General features: G+C 34.8%; 1 protein-coding gene across 7 annotated transcripts in view; it reads right to left on the bottom strand.

The window, feature by feature from the left end:
• The window catches only part of LOC149791320 (uncharacterized), a 163660-nt gene that overhangs the window by 48298 nt on the left and 98740 nt on the right, over window positions 1-16622 (bottom strand). For all 7 annotated transcript variants that reach the window (XM_089969849.1, XM_089969848.1, XM_089969852.1 and 4 more), the window contains 6 exons: window positions 11984-12110; window positions 11512-11587; window positions 8414-8504; window positions 4359-4488; window positions 2936-3095; window positions 1048-1241 (listed from right to left, as the gene is read on the bottom strand). In XM_089969849.1, the coding sequence (XP_089825975.1) occupies window positions 1048-1241; window positions 2936-3095; window positions 4359-4488; window positions 8414-8504; window positions 11512-11587; window positions 11984-12110 (778 nt within the window). The remainder of the gene's footprint in view (window positions 1-1047; window positions 1242-2935; window positions 3096-4358; window positions 4489-8413; window positions 8505-11511; window positions 11588-11983; window positions 12111-16622) is intronic.

Here is a 16622-nt window from a genome sequence, read left to right as displayed (position 1 = left end):
ATCTCAATGAAATTTTCTCTGGCAAGACAATGATCTCTTTGCATCTGCATTGCTGTGAGGAAGTGTTAAGTATGCAATGTCCCAATTATTTATAAGCTACTACATATAAGTTACTTTAGGAATTGAACTCTGCATTCAGGCATTAATTGTCAGCATGTTGGGTAGTGTTACTATGCTGATGGATGTCTTTCATGCGATAAAGTTTGCAGTATGTGCAAACAATAATTGCTCCCCTTTCCGATATGGTTCCCACAGTCAAATTCCATTTATCAGGCGTTCAAAAATTTAATTTTTGCCAGACTTTGCTCACTGCACTGATAATTCATTATTCCCTGAATCGCATATGCATTTCAACATTTTGCAGTGAAAGGTAATAAATCACACTTCTGCACTTTTTATATGCTGACATACTATACTGAGTACAACCCCATTTGAAGAAACATTGCCACTGATCACAATCTAGCCAATCAATTAAACATTATCATGCAAGGAAACACAGAATAACTTTTGTTTCCTCAACACTTATTTGCTAAAGTTACCTAACTTCAAATGAATAGAGGTGTTCCACTTAGACTACTTGCCCTGTGCACATGAGCTTAGCGGGTGTTCCCAGAAGGGGTCTATAACACAAGTCTGATTAACATAGCTATTGTCAGTCAATAAAGTAATCGCTGCTAATCTGGTTATTTATCTCTGATCACCCAAGATATTTTAAGTCTGTTAAAATACCTGCGCTAGTGTGGTTATTTGTCTCTGATCGGTTTATGTTTTAATCACCATTTTGTCAAATAAATGTATAAAAGACTCTTTATGGCAATTACCTAACAGTCTTTATGTTGCTATGAGGAAAAAGCATTTGAATTATGCTGAGTGATAATAATTGCATTTGTTCATGCTAGGATATTCTTTTCCAATTTGACTGATCCAAACAAAAGGTTAATGCAAAATTAACTTGTGTTTGTTTATGTTAGTACTGAATCAACCTATAATAATCTTGATTTATTATGAAATATCATCACAATGAACACATCAAAATAACACCCTTACTCTTTTCTGGCCCTGTTTTAACATCTCTGGAGATATCCATCCCTGTGTCCCCAAAACATTAGATTTTGAAGAAAATGCCATTTTCTCTGGAGGCAGCTTTTTGCTGAAACCAAAGTCTGAGATCATGGCCCTGACTTCACCTTGAGCACTGGGCTTGGATAGCAAAACATTCTGTGGTTTTATGTCCCTGTGAACTAAAAAACAAACATGAGTCATCTCACTTAGAAAATGTTGATAGGATACACAAACGGTCACATTAGTAACTTACCAAGGTGGCATCAGGAGTAAACTTTCCAGCAAAGGTTAGCAAATGCTTGAAAACCATTGTATATGTGCGCATATTTATACACAATCTAGAGTCTCTTATAACGCTGCACAGAATGCCAATTCACTAATTCTTTGAGATCATTATTTGCCTCCAACCCACCTCATTACTTAGATATGGTCAGGTGCATAATCATATAGTATAGACAATAATCATTCAAATAGATAAAAGGTTGATTACGATGACATGTGGAAGATTTCAATACAAATTAACACTTTGATAGATACAATTGCACCTGGATGCCCCTACCTGATTCCACATCAAGTGCATTTTGATGTTTCCATTGCATTTCAATGTTAGTGCTTTTTGATGCCCCAGCCATAACACCATAAAAACACTACTGTATGTCCCTGGAAAAAAACAACTACTGTTTCCATGATCAGGTCATAGAGCTAACTGATGAGAACATAACCTCTAGCAAAATAGGATGTCTGGAAATTCTATTATGGCAGAGAACATGATAGCATGTTAGATAACTTCAAAAGAACTAATTAGAGACAAGGCGTCATCAGGGATTCCCAGAAACTGCCAATGAATGTTAGGATTACATGTATCTCATAATATTGTAAGTGCTCAGGACATCTGATTTCTAATCAGGATGGAGCAAAACATGCCCAACATGGCCAATAAACTATTGAAAATGACGTAGATATGAAAACCAGCAATGAGTAGAATTTATTTACAGCGCATTAACTTATGATTCACCCCTGATGCACAAGCATTTACACCTGAAACAGAAACAATAAGTACTAAGTATAGAACACTTTAACGATGCATATCACCATATGCAGTTTATCTAAGTGAGTCAAACTGAAATGCAGCGAACTGGTGCTGTATATATTCGCTCATGGCGGAACATTGATGTTATCCTGGACATACATTCAGTGATATACCCTTTGCACAAATCAAACATAACTCAACATGGAACATAGTAAATCCTAGACACCAATGAGATTCACTGGTTGTGAACACTTAAACCCATCATCTGAAATCAAGAAGAATCAAACATTTTTTGCTGAGCATTACTAACAAAAAATTTACCAATTATGATATTCATTTGTTCTTACCATTAATTTGGTTTTTCAAAACCCATGACCCTAACTCTCATTTCCTGTAAAAAATATGTTAACTATAAAACTGCATTAGTGAATGCAACTATTACTGTTTGTAAGCTCCTAAGTATTACAAACTCTGTCATGCAACACTATTTTAGAAGTTGTAATATCCCCTCACTATCAAACGCTTGCGAGATCTTGATTATATAAGTCTATATTGTACGTCTGACCAAAATCAGAAATACGGCTTCCAGATTGGTGGCATGTTTTGATAAAAAAAAATTTGCGAAATAAAATGTGTGATTCTGGCTCATTATCTGCTTTGTCTGAGATACAAATGATATAAGCATATGTAAGTTTTATCAAAATCTGGTCATAAGTACAGAAGAGCGAGCCAAAATAAATGATTGCAAGTCTGGCAAAATAGGTCGTTTTAATGTCAGTGTTAAGAGGAGGTGATATGTGTGGAGTGGTCTCTTTGGTTGTTAAAGTCGGAACAAAGACTTACCTATGCCTAAGGAATGCAGATGTGCTAGACCACTCAAGGCCTGGTGAAGCAATTCTATTGGTTCGATGTTTTTCATATTCTTAAATTTGCCATCGATATAATCCTGCAAATTTCCCTCACAGAGTTCTAGTGCAATCAAGAGAAAATGGGTATCTTCTTCCTAAAACAAAATACAAACAACAAGCAGTAAATTGTATGCTCTAATACTACATATGTTACCTACAACAGCATTAAATAAGATAATCAAAATATAACTAAATCTAAAAACCTGGATATTTCAGCTTGGCCATTAAAATGTGTTGGTGAAATACAGATTCTAAGTCAAATATTTCATCAGATACATCTGAGTGCAGTACAGATTTAATTCTAAAGGTATCTCACCTTGAGATATTATCAAGATGTACCAAAATGCTAAGTTTTCAGTTCCAATTATTTGCTTAGGAAGCATATGCTACCAAAGTGTTATAATTCAAGGAATATGTCTACACACTGAATATTTTTTACAAAGCAATCATTTATACTTATTTGAGTCATGATGCTCCCTCCATTGACAGTAGAATCAAGATGATGGACATTAAAATCAATGTCAGAGTGCTTAATATGTAAGATGTGAACCTATACCTTTATTCGTACTTGGCTTAAGACTTATGTTCTAGAAAAATAACTGTTACGGAAGGACAAACAGTGTCAATGGACAGACAAGGGAGCTTAAAATGTACTGAAATAAAAGATGTATGTAAGGCAAAAATGTCCTAGACGTGTACCAAGTCATATAGAGATATCATGAACAAGTTTAGATTTATGTCCATAAATTGGCCATCTCATATCTTTATATTCAAAATATATACCAGAGAAAACATTAATCTTCAAAAAGAATATTTGAGATATTATATAGTGTAAGTTCTGTAGATGATTAATGATTCATTGTAGCGGACAAACCTAATATTTTAAAATTCATAATCAGTTCATTGTTTAAACCAAAAATATAATATGAGATCAGAACTCATGCATCTTCAATAACATGTATCCACCCCTTCAGGTTGGTCAAAAGTAAAATGTTTTTTCTCCAGTTGTTTTTATGTATTCTGCAGAGTGAGAATATAAATATTCTTAAAGATATGACTCTTTCAGTTTCAATTCTCTCCAGCTGGCTCTGAGAGTAAAAACGTGTATAGAATTTTTACACAAAGTGATAACTGGTGGAGTAATATCGAGAGTTAAAACATTTTGTTTTGTGTAACAATCACAATTAATACAAACATTGTGTTTTATTGCTTATATACTCTCAATACTGTGTTCATCAAGTATGAAACAAAAATACATCATAGCCATTGATGTGTACCAGGATACTCACCATCCAAAAATAACATTAAATGTGAAACCATTTACGTCATATACATAGACATACACCAAAAACACTCACCATCCAAAAATATCTTACAACATTGGGATGCTGATCTGATTCTCGTAATAATTTCACCTCTTGCTCTGCAAGACTGTAATACTCTTTCAACAATCGTTTCACTGCGACATCTCTTTCATCAAACTTTCCCCTGAAGAAAATATGCAAATAAGCAAAAAACATGGCTACTGGAAATATCACAGAAGTCACATATCAATAATAAGCACTGCTGAGCAGGATTTAAGATAAATGTGTTACCAGAAAAAAGAAATTTTATGTGTACACTTTTAAAAGAAGAACCTTTCTCAAGTCTGGCATTGTGTAAACTGTCGAGTCATGTTTGAAAAATGCAAAGTATGGTACAAAGCTTCACATGGAAGTTTGGACAAATGTGGTACAATGTTACTGTATTTTACATGGACTGTATATATCAATGTGTTTAAAAGCATGACCCATACATAACTCATGTTAGTAAAGCATATAGCTTAGGTTGCATTAAAATTTTAGGCTTTGTACTGACATATATGCATCAAATTATCAAGACTGATGACTGGAGCATATAATATACCCAAGAAATAAACTTTGAACACAAAATATGAATAAAGTCAATGATGATAAAATATAGGCTACATAGGCCTATTTTGGCAATAAGGATGCAGAATTTATCACAATTCATTCACTCACCCTGTTTTGTGACTCTTTGTAGGAGAGTATCCATGTTAACATGCTATGACAGTCCTATTAACATGAGCTAAAACCTAACCAGTAAAGCATGATACATAGGTAATAAAGATGCATCCCATATTTCATGATTGTATATAAAATAATATAAACGGGACATGACAAAACTTTGCATGGTCATGAGCTAAATTCAGCAACTTAAGTATTTTTCCAGTAACATCTTGAATATCAGCCACAGTGACTCTTGTTGGTATTCATGTGCTGCTAAGAGAGACTGCTTATGGAGTACAGCATGAACTGTAAAACTGAACCAAACTCATAGCAATGTAAAATATGGATAACAGCAAGCTGCTTTAAAATCATGGTATAGTACTTTCTGACCTACATCATCTTGCAATGTTGCTGTATTTAAGATACAGAAGTAATACACAGTGAATGAAGCACCAATGTGGTAATGAGCATGTAAATAAATTAATTAGTAAAATATTGCAATTACCTTCTTCTGCTGAAACAGTATGGTATTAATGCAGATGCATACAATCATCAATTTTAAGGATTCTACGATAAGAAGTATTTGAGTCTGAAACCAATGCAGTAAGGACTAAAATATGTTCGCACTATGCTACGTTTGTAGTACACGCCAGGATACAATAACTCACAAAATTACAGGAATCATGGTATAGCATTATGAATGCAAGAAGCTAAAAGACACCTACTTGTTTTGTTGATTACCTGCAAAACTTGACCTAGCTATGGACATGTAAACTGTAGATCACAGTGAAATTGTTTTGTGGTAATACTGTGGTACTACTAACTGAGATACACTAAGTCATCCAGTTTGAAGACCACTTGCATTTGTTACTAAAACAATTACTTCAGTTGAATCTCCAGGTTTTGTACCTATTCCGAATTTGACGGCACATCACCATATTTTGTCAAATACTGAAAAGACTTCAGTGCCTCATTGGTTTCTGTCAATTCTTCTCAAATCATATTTAAAGGTGCCCACATATAAAGTTATGCAAATGTTTGTATTATTTTACGTTTTAGTGAAATGGTAGCCAGCAAAATTTTACAGGAGATCAGAATCAATTGAATTACTTCTAAAGATAATAAAAAATATGATACATTCTGTCTAATGTGGCAAAATATTGTAGAGGCTCTTTTTCAATGTTAATGTTTGTCTTTATTCATGCTGTGTTATTCAAAGTTTAAATACTTTTAATGACAATAGCTAAATCTCATGACAGATTGCCATGATTTATAAAATAGTGTGTGTGTGTGTGTGTGTGTGTGTGATTAAGATTTTGAACGCAGCTTTGACAATTTTTTAGTCATATCGCTACAATGTCTGCAGAGTGGCAGTTTATTGTAATGTCTAGCACTGGGGCATCATGCCACAGACATGTAGTATGATGTCCCACCCAGTCACATTATCCTGACACCAGGAAAAACATAAAGTAATACAGTGTATGTTTTTTATATTCTTAATTTGTCCCTTAAGCCAAGTTGTGGAACTTGTTACCCAATCATAATACCTATGGAGAATAGGTAAGAGGGGGAGGGAGGTACATCCCCATATCCCAAAGATACCATCTCTGGCCCCTATAATACCCACATTGAGCCAAGATGGATGCCCCATTCTAAAGACTGTGACTCAAATGTTTGCAGATAGGCAGTGGCAAGTCCAGTGGGTAAACTTATAGCTTCCTTTGGGACAGACTAATCATTTTTTATTGTTGATGAAAATCCTAGTCTGGTAAGCACTGTAATAAGGGTTGTCATGTCCGGTTTAGATATAACTCAAATGATGTTTGTGCAGATGTCGTCCAGGTAACTTAATGTTGCCATCATAGAAATGTTCTGGACATGTGATGTTACTCGATTCATCAGACGAGTGAAGACCCAGGGGCTGATTTTGAGTCAAAATGAGGTGCCCTGAACTGATATATGATGTTGTAGGTGAATCACATGAGCAAACTGGAAGCCTTGTGAAAAGGAATGCGTCTCTTAAGTCCTGTGGTGAAATCTCCCGTGTGGACAGCATTAACTGGAATTGAGGAGCCATCATAGATATTGTCCAAAGTAGGTGTGACAATATTGATTATGATACAATTGTCTGTAGGGAAAATGGCCAATGGACCTTCTGTACAAGTAAACATTGAAGTTGGCATCCGGACGCTATGAATGCTTTGGAACAGAAACTCACCAATATGTGCCCGTTCATAATGGAATTAAACATGAATTAGGACCTTTTATAAATGCTCGAGACTTGCACATACAAAACAATTATAGCATGAACTGATTGCTCCACGTGCAAGTACCTAAATGTGTGATGACGACAAAGTATTATCAAATTGTACAGGCAGCACTTTGTTGGCATAGGAAGAGAAACAGCTGGAAATATACATGAAGTATACTTTCCTTAGAAGTGAAAAAAATCCTCCAACTTCTAATAGGATGTCTTCTATGTATATTCTGGCTTATGCGAGACCTCTTGTGATGAGAGTGTGCTTCCTGGAATGAGCGGATGTAGTAAATGAGAGGTTCTTAAACTTTGCAGCAAAGTCTTATACCTAATGGGCAGACAACTTGTATCTCACCTTAGTTAGAAGTAGTGCTAGATTTGCTAGGAAGCAATTGTTCTCCAAAGGTATTATGACTGGGTAATGTATTCAGAGCAGAAATGGTGATAAACTCACAAAACCAAACCAAAGAAAGAAACAATGGCTTTCGAATGAGTTTATTACTTAATATTAATCTGTCAGAAATATCATTTGGATGTTAATTTACAGATGATGTATGTTATTTAAGTACTTACCCTGGTCCGACAACAGTTTATGCAGTTAAAATATATGCAACGTAATAAGGTAAGGGCATGGAGATAATGGAAAATGGACAAATATGGAATGAACATCTTTCATACTAAAAATCTCAGTTTTGAGGTCAGAGAAAACTTGTGTGTTTAATTATTGGCTGGGGATAACAGACAGGCGCAACTGTTAAAATCATAAATTAAAAGTAATTCTGAACAAAAATAGCGTCCAATTATCTGGGCTACTGCATTTAGACAGGACTACAAAGTTCATTTCCGGGTACTTTTGCCGGACTACTGAATGCAAGAAATGCTAGTACACTATGGTCATCATTGACCACTAAGCATCCATTTGATATGGAAATAAGTCAGAATCTGCAGGTATAGTGAAGGTAATTTTGAACAAAATATTTGATTTTGGCCAATATCATCATGCATGGACTGGATAATTGTTTTAGAGCATACCTGTATACAATTCTAGATCATACCTGTATTCAGTTCTAGATCATACCTGTATACAATTCTAGAGCATACCTGTATACAATTCTAGAGCATACCTGTATATAATTCTACATCATACCTGTATACAATGGTTCCGTTACATCCATGACCTAATATATCTTTCTCGTTGTAAAATATGTTCTTTATCTGACGAAATATCACTGGTGCACCTGAAGAAACAAATTTAACAAATATAATTGAAGCTGATATATCCATTTTTAATTAGTATAGTAATGTGCCTACATGCATTTTATATGAGTCTATTTGAGTTTAAGATTCGTAGTGAGCTTTGTTTAATTTACCATACTTATCTTCTTTTAGCATTGCACACTATGATATATATATATATATATATATATATAAAACACTAAGGTATACACTTGAAAGAAGATTCCACATTATGCCACCAACATCATCTAGCATCATCAAATTGTCAAGAAAGGATTTCCAGACTATTTTATTTCCACACCAAACTGCCACACTCACCTAAAATAAGCTGCAAGCCTAAAATCTGGACACAAACATTATTTATTATGCTTCCTTATATACAAACAGTTCTTCCTGCAATGTACAATGTATTATTCTTTCTCTGCTGTTTGATCATAACATAACAAGGTAATGGCCCCCAGGTTGTTCATAACTTATCAGTTGCATCCATTATGCTGATATTATATGTAAATATTTAGTGTATATTTGTCATCATCTAGATTTGATTCATATACTTTGATTATTATCTTCAGAATCCGAAAAGATTGTGAACTTAGATGTGAATCAATTACGAGGTCAAGATGAGGATGTGTCTACACACGAAATCCTATATCACCGACTAAGAGCATTATTTTTTTAAGTGTGCAAGGTCGAGATAGTAATGGGGTTGGTGCTTACAGGCAGGCAATGGGTGCGGTTCACCCTTGGCTCTTAGGTTAGTAATTTATCAAGCATTCTCGTGTAGAATCCAACTTATATCTCTCCCTTCCTCTGTATATAATTTGTGTGCGTGTGTATTTGTGTTCGTTGGTGCGACTCTAGGTCTTAAACTATGTCACATAACTATGCCAGCCCAACAATTGTTTTAAAATCAACAAATAATTTATTTTCCTCAAATACAAAGTGAAAATTAAGAAGAAACTTAACATTTGGTTAACTAAATCCCAAAGAATCCCAAATGCTATACCACAAGCTCAAAATTATAGAATGTACCGCATAAATTCCAATAATCATCATTTCCATATGAAAATCATTCATAGCACTGTTTTAGGATTTCCAGGACAATGACGACAACTATATCTGCTATGAAGAAATAGGGAACCAAAAACATTTTGATATTTTCAAATGTAATTCTGCAACGGACTTGCATTGACCTTTCTTACACCCACTGAAATTTGTGTAACTGAGTTTATATATTTCTTAGTGATTGTATTTAAGTGATCTTGAACACATAAAACTACTACCTTGTATTACACAAATATATTTGTATGCATTGTTTTCTGAGTCTCCTTAAAGGGTCTTTCTGCCTTGAGTGGCATCTTAATTGCATAGCCTCTCATCATAATCACCAATTAATGGACACAATACTCTGCCTTACATTACATCATGATGTGTTATCTATTTGTGAGTTAGTCTTATATTCACGATTGTGAGTTTCAATGTTTTAAGGTCATATTGTAAAATATCGTAGTCTTACTGACCCATGTTTGCCTTTAAAAACCTCTTCCCTCTCTAGAGAGAAAAGACCTCTTCCCTCCCTAGAGAGAAAAGACCTCTTCCCTCCCTAGAGAGAAAAGACCTCTTCCCTCCCTACCTTTAAAGAGAGAAAAGCTACAGTGTGTATTGATTCTGTATGAAACATTCTGTTAATTTTTCGTAGCATTTGAGAATGTAGGTTTATATGGCAATTCATGTACCATCTCTTAATGGGACTCGTATATCCAACTGAGACTACTTAAAGTAAAGAACCCTTAATCCACAAACTGGTAATAATTGATTTCTTTCATGATGACTATCTGCAGCTACTGTTATGTACATCCAACCACTTTTTACTTGTGTTCACATAAAAGACATTATACATCGGATATCTCCGTCAATGTTGTATTAAATACATTACATTGATACCTGCATACTTTCTTGTTGCTGTTTTCATATTGATTGCAGAGTCTTTTGATAGGATAACGGTGCTTGTAATGATCAGCAACTCTATGGCTATTTTTTTATTGCCGCTGTAGTATTGGTCGTCCATTTGTCATCCACAGCTGTGTTGTTTCAGTATCAGTACTTGTCATCATAGCAAACACCATTTTGGTATTGATAGTGGCCACAATAAATGGCATGTTAGAGGTGGTAGATATTGCTGGCACATATGTTGTTTAACTGGTTGATTTATGTGGAGTTGTTTTTCTGGTTTCCTCTGTGGTGATCGAGTTTGGAGACAATTGTGATGCAGTTGGATGTTCTTTGATATTTGCGAATTAATAAAAATGCTCAATTGTCATTTTATATTCTTTATCAGTTCTAAATCAGAGTAAAGTCATAAAATATTTATAGCTTTGGGGTGTAAACTTATTTGATTCAAAAACGTTTGTGTCATTTCGGCTGGTGCATGCAAGAATCAAAGATGACAGGACAAGAAAGTAGTTTGTGAACACCATACTGCATCTCCCTAAACATCTTCCAACAAAGAATGATTAAGATAAAACCCCGAGGGAAGGACACCTCATAAGAGCGGCTCTGACTCCAGACGATCAACTCTTATAAGGATTTTACATATGGTCAATCATTTTTTTTGCAGCAACTCCGATAACAGTACCATAGACATGTATGTGAATGCCCCTAAGTTGTCTCCAGATGGTGCCGAAGAACCGCTGGAGACAAAGTTTCTTTCTTCAGAAGACTGGAGGAAGCTGCCAAAAAGGATCTGCATGTAAACATTATGCACCAGTGCCACCAAGAGAAGCTAACAGAATTCCCCATCTAAATCCCCCTTGTGATGAACCAGCATTGAAGGGATATGGTTCAAGGAGAGTAAACTGAAGAACAAGAGATTTCTTGTGAGCAACCAAGGATTTAAAAGCAACGAGTACACTCACATATATTGTTAGATGAAGATGTTCCTCTAACACAGAGTAACAGGTGCGTTGGGCAGGGAGGTGGTGAGCTTCATAGCGTACAACATACACATACCTTCAGCACCTGATATTTTCCGGATTATCTTTGGTTCATTCTGCACATCAATGGAAGTAGATGAGGTTTCAAGTCTCTGACAACAAATAAAGGAATAATTTGGAATAACCTGTGTTTAAAATGCATTGAAGGATACGACTGCATATTTACCTACCTGGTAAGCTTAATAAAAATGGCCGTGTTAGGGTTCATATTCCCACAGAAACGTGGGTTGTAAATGTTCGAAGCTGATACTGATTGCTATTATCAATGTAGCAGATCACATGTAAATAAAAACATAAACAATTTTCTCATCGTACAGAAAATCTAAACAAGCTGAAATTAATACATGCCAGAAGACATATGTTCAATTAGATGATCATATTCCGAACGCATAATAACTGCAATAGTTCTTACCGAAATAATGTCTTTATTTATAACAGAGGGCTAAGGATTATACCAGCCATATATGCGAACTCATGAATGTAATTACCTCTGGGACGTTATCCTTATCCTGGTTTTTTTGTGCTGGTACTTGTTTTGAGCTTGACAGGTCTAATGTTGGATTATATCCATGAAGTTCTGGCTTCTGATTCTCCACTTGAACATTGTGTTGATTACTGCAAAATACAAAGATCAATTAAATTTAAAGTATGCAGTCTACTTTATAAAGACCATTTAATGCAAAACGCTCTCTCTCTTTCTCCCTTGCTTTCTCTCCATCAATCTTAACATAATATCTATATATATATATATATATATATATATATATATATATATATATATGTTAAGATTGATGGGTATATATGTATATTTAATTATTTGTCTGTTAATTTAAAAATATACTGTTATGTATATTTTTAATATATTGTTATGTCTATTTAATTATTTGTCTGTTGGTTTTAATTTTTTTTAATTACATTACATGCTACTGTAATGTAACAATGTTTATTGGACTTGACCGTGTCCAATATTGAGTTAATTTCTGTTTGACCTAATTGACATTTTTATTTCATTTATGTAAACATGTTGATTTGGGTCAGGGTTTTGGAGAAATCAAAGTGAATTTGATAGGCTTTTATGTTTTAAATAAACAAGGCTCATTATATCATGTTAGAAAGTTATTTTCCATTAAGGAATGGTTGTTTTTAGACAGTGCTAATTTGTGACCTGAGGTCAAACACAGAACTATATTATCTTGCAACTGTCAGAATTTGAACAGTTGTGCTCTAACACCTAGCACTTTAAGTTGTGTTATTTTGTGACCAGTTTGGGATGAATTTTTATTGAACACATTATTGAATTCAACTTATTATTTTCCCAGGAAATACAAAAGTGCTCTGATATAATTCTTCATCATTCACTGGAATTTATAAAAAATTCAAAACTGAAATATTATTTTCTGTGATTCAACAAGAGACTGTTGACACATCTACACTTCACAGGTTATTACAGACATCATCACCTTCCATCTTGAATTTCATTGGGATTTGAACTGGGATTTACTTAGAACGTTTTATTGATAGAACTTGTGTTTTTTAATCCTTGCAATATAATTTGGATTTAATTTGCAATACCGTAAGTTCTTTTCTTCTCATTTTTCACTTTGTGTTCAAGGGAAATAAAGTTTTTGTTACATTTTACAGAGCTTGTTGTTATCACTCTTTTCTGTTATTGGTAAGTGAATGTCACTGGCCCATATTTCACCACTGCACCCAAATGCCAGTGTACAAGACCACCTGCATATGTAGCTAATATTGGATGATATACATTATTAGGAGACAAATCTATTATTATGTTCATGGGGATGAAGAGTTCCTTGCCACTTAGATCTTGTTTTCTGAATCCTTTCTTTCCTTATGTGCTTTATATATCATAACAGCGAGGTTACCAAATAAATTATTTATTCTACATTGCATAATTGAATTAATATTAGTATTAACCAGAAATTATTTTGGTAGACATTCTCATCTTAATTTTTAATAAAACAGACATTGCATAATTACAGCTATACATCTATAACTGTTGATGAAGTGAAATTTTAATGTGTCTCCCCTTTTGCACCATGCAATCATGAAGAGATCATAAGTGATTGTCCGTAAGAATTTGGAGTAAGCACAATAAAAAGATAAAATTTCATGGCATTTATTTTCTTTAATGATTAGCATCATTTAATCCCACTATCTGGCACAGCCATTCAAGCATTACATTACATTTCATCCATTGCCAAAATAAAGAAAAGTGTTCAATTTTGTGATCATTCTGCGCTTAACAATCATATACTATCTGATATCTTAATAGGAAGCCTATGGCCATGGACACCCAATGTGGCTTCCTTTCATCATCATGCCTTTTCAGCATGACATAACATTGAGATGGATATTGAACCCCATCCATTTTTATAAACTGAATTCAATACTTTGCACACCTTAGGAAATACATCAATATATATAATATTCTCCTACGAAATTCAACATATCACCATACAAAAAAAATCTCACCTCTGGCATCGATGCTCACGTTGGAAAGAGGAACTTGCATGTTTCAATCATGTTAAGTCATGTGCTGCAAAGTGGGAAGTGGTCATCATTCTTGTAAATAATTGTGCCATCATTGTTGTAAATGTGTTGGACAATTGTATACGTAAGTCGTTTTAATACTGTGTTCCTTAGCTCAAGTTTCACCCTTACTACCTAAGTTAATGAGTTTTGGATTCTTGCTTCTGAATATTTCCTATGCAAAACTAATATCAACCTATTTAGTAAAGTTTGCATGCTTATGACCATTTAAAGCATTCAACAAAATAGTATACATCACTTTGCAAAATGCTGAATGATTCACCGTAAAAATCTACTTTTATCTTTCTTTTTACTTTTTTGACAATTATATATTTCTTTTGTGTAATCCTAACATGAACATGTTTAAATAACTATCTCTTCTGTTCCCATATAAACCAATGAATTAAAATGTACCATTTTCCTGATATGCTTTCAGAGTGGAGAGCCGTCACACCCAAGATGGCTTGTGACAATTGTTTAAGTTTAACAGCCTGTTTGAGATGATCCAGACATGCTGATTCGGCAGCTTTGGACAAGGATTAAACAACTGCCATTGTGTTTGGTTCAGCAGATGAAGGAAACCCCAAATTTTATGCAGGGTTTCTAATGCAATAGTGATGAGGTCATTGATGCACAACTCCCACTAGAGTCGTGTGTTGAGGATGAGGCGACAGGCTGATTCCCTTGCTTTCTTTATCACTTTTTGAATCAGACATTGGAGGGTAGGTGTACGTGTTCAGGTTGGTCGAATTCAATGACTGGGCATCAACTGCCCAAGCTGTCGAGTCTGAAACTGGAGAGATAAAGGAAGAAAGTTTGGAATTTCAACTTCTCGCAAACAGGCTCACCAACCTTAGGTCCCATTGTGTACAGATCTGAGTCAGATGCGAGAGATGGAGAGACCATACTACTTGATTGTTCTGTGACAAAGAGTAGGCTAATACATTGAGGCATCCTGTGATATAGCAAACAAGTATGTGGCTTTGTTGATGACAAAACTGCTTCAGAAAAGGTCTGGTACTGGGTCCCTCCTTGTTGTTTTAGATACAGCACTACTGTGGGATTGGGTTCCTCCTTGCTGATTGAGATATATCACCACTGAAGAGTTGTAGAAAAGAATGAGAATTTCTTTGCCAAGAAAATACAGTAGACTCTATTTAATTTACCACTTGATGATATGCGGTGCTGGGTAAATGGTGGTCCCTTTGAACCTCATTTTTTCATTATTTTACCGAGCTTATGTAAGCAATACAATATGTGCACACTGTTATGATTCATGCTTCAACCTCTTGGAACCTGTTGGCATGTCATTATTATTCAACCGCTAGTCAGTTTTTATTCATTCTTTTATCTGTGTGAATTTAATTGAACGGTGTAGAGTTGCACATATTTTTTATATAGATTTCATGGCTATTAGCCCTTTGCATTATGAGTGGAGAAAGGAAACATGTTTTTTTAAACTTTCAATGATAAACTCGACGCGCTTGACAGATTGACCAAAGGTGAAGCTATGACTAAGATTTCCAATGATCTGGTAGTTGGATAAACCACTGTTCGTAGCTGTCAAAAAAAAATAATCTGGCAAGCTTGCAATGGTATGGTGCATGCAAGAAAGGCATTGAGGAACCCCACTCAGTGGACTGTTGTTAAAAGAATAAGTGCTCACACTCCACAAAATATCCATTCACGTAAAATTTTCATTGCTGGCTATGGAATTAATCTTTTAAGCATATCAGGAGGAAAGTTATCAGCCGATGAAGATGCAGCTCACAAGATTATAATCGAATTTAAGCCATTTATAAAAAAAGGAGGAGCTTAGTCGGGAACAGGTCCACAACATGGGTGCAACAGGGCTGAATTTAAAAATGTTACAGTGAAAACACTTGAAAGCAAGGGTTACAAGGTTAAGAAAGAAAGGGTCACTACTGCGGCAAGCATAAGTGTAACAAGTTGCCCCTTTTTGTCAGCAGTAAATCTGCGAATCTGCGGGTGTTAAAAAATATTAACCGCGATGCCTTGCCGGTCTACTGCCATTCACAGAAATCAGCATGGATAAATGCAGATTTGTGTCATGAATGGTTTCCACCTATGTTTGTTCCTTCCATGAAAAAACATCTGAAAAGTACAAATTTGCCACAGAAGGCCTTTATTTTACTCGATCATGCACCACCATATCCGAACTATGACATGCTTCAAAAAGGAAAATTTAAATCAATGTTTTTACCATCGTCTGTGACTTCTGTAGTGCAAACAACTGATCTTGGCATTATTGAATGTTTGAAGTGAAGATACAGAAAGAAAATGGTGTTGTACATTTTTCTTGGAATCTTGAGAAACGATCAACAAAAAAGGAAGTGGCATGCATGGCAACTTAAACTCAGACTGAATTTCTGAGCTCAACATTGTTGTAGTCTTTGAGAAAACTTTGACCCGATATCAAATGTAAAGATGAGGATGAGATGTAAAACAAAGCTGAAGAATAAAATTTGTTGCAAGATGTTAAGCAGAAGTTAGAGAATTAAGATTTAGATGAAGCCGATCTAGAAGAATGGATGAAATGCGATTACTTTTTGT

This window comes from Sinohyriopsis cumingii, chromosome 9, assembly GCF_028554795.1.
Source record: "Sinohyriopsis cumingii isolate HCF-2022 chromosome 9, ASM2855479v2, whole genome shotgun sequence".
NCBI lineage: Eukaryota > Metazoa > Mollusca > Bivalvia > Unionida > Unionidae > Sinohyriopsis > Sinohyriopsis cumingii.
Note: the sequence above shows the minus strand (reverse complement) of the source record. Positions and strands in the feature narration are given on the sequence as shown.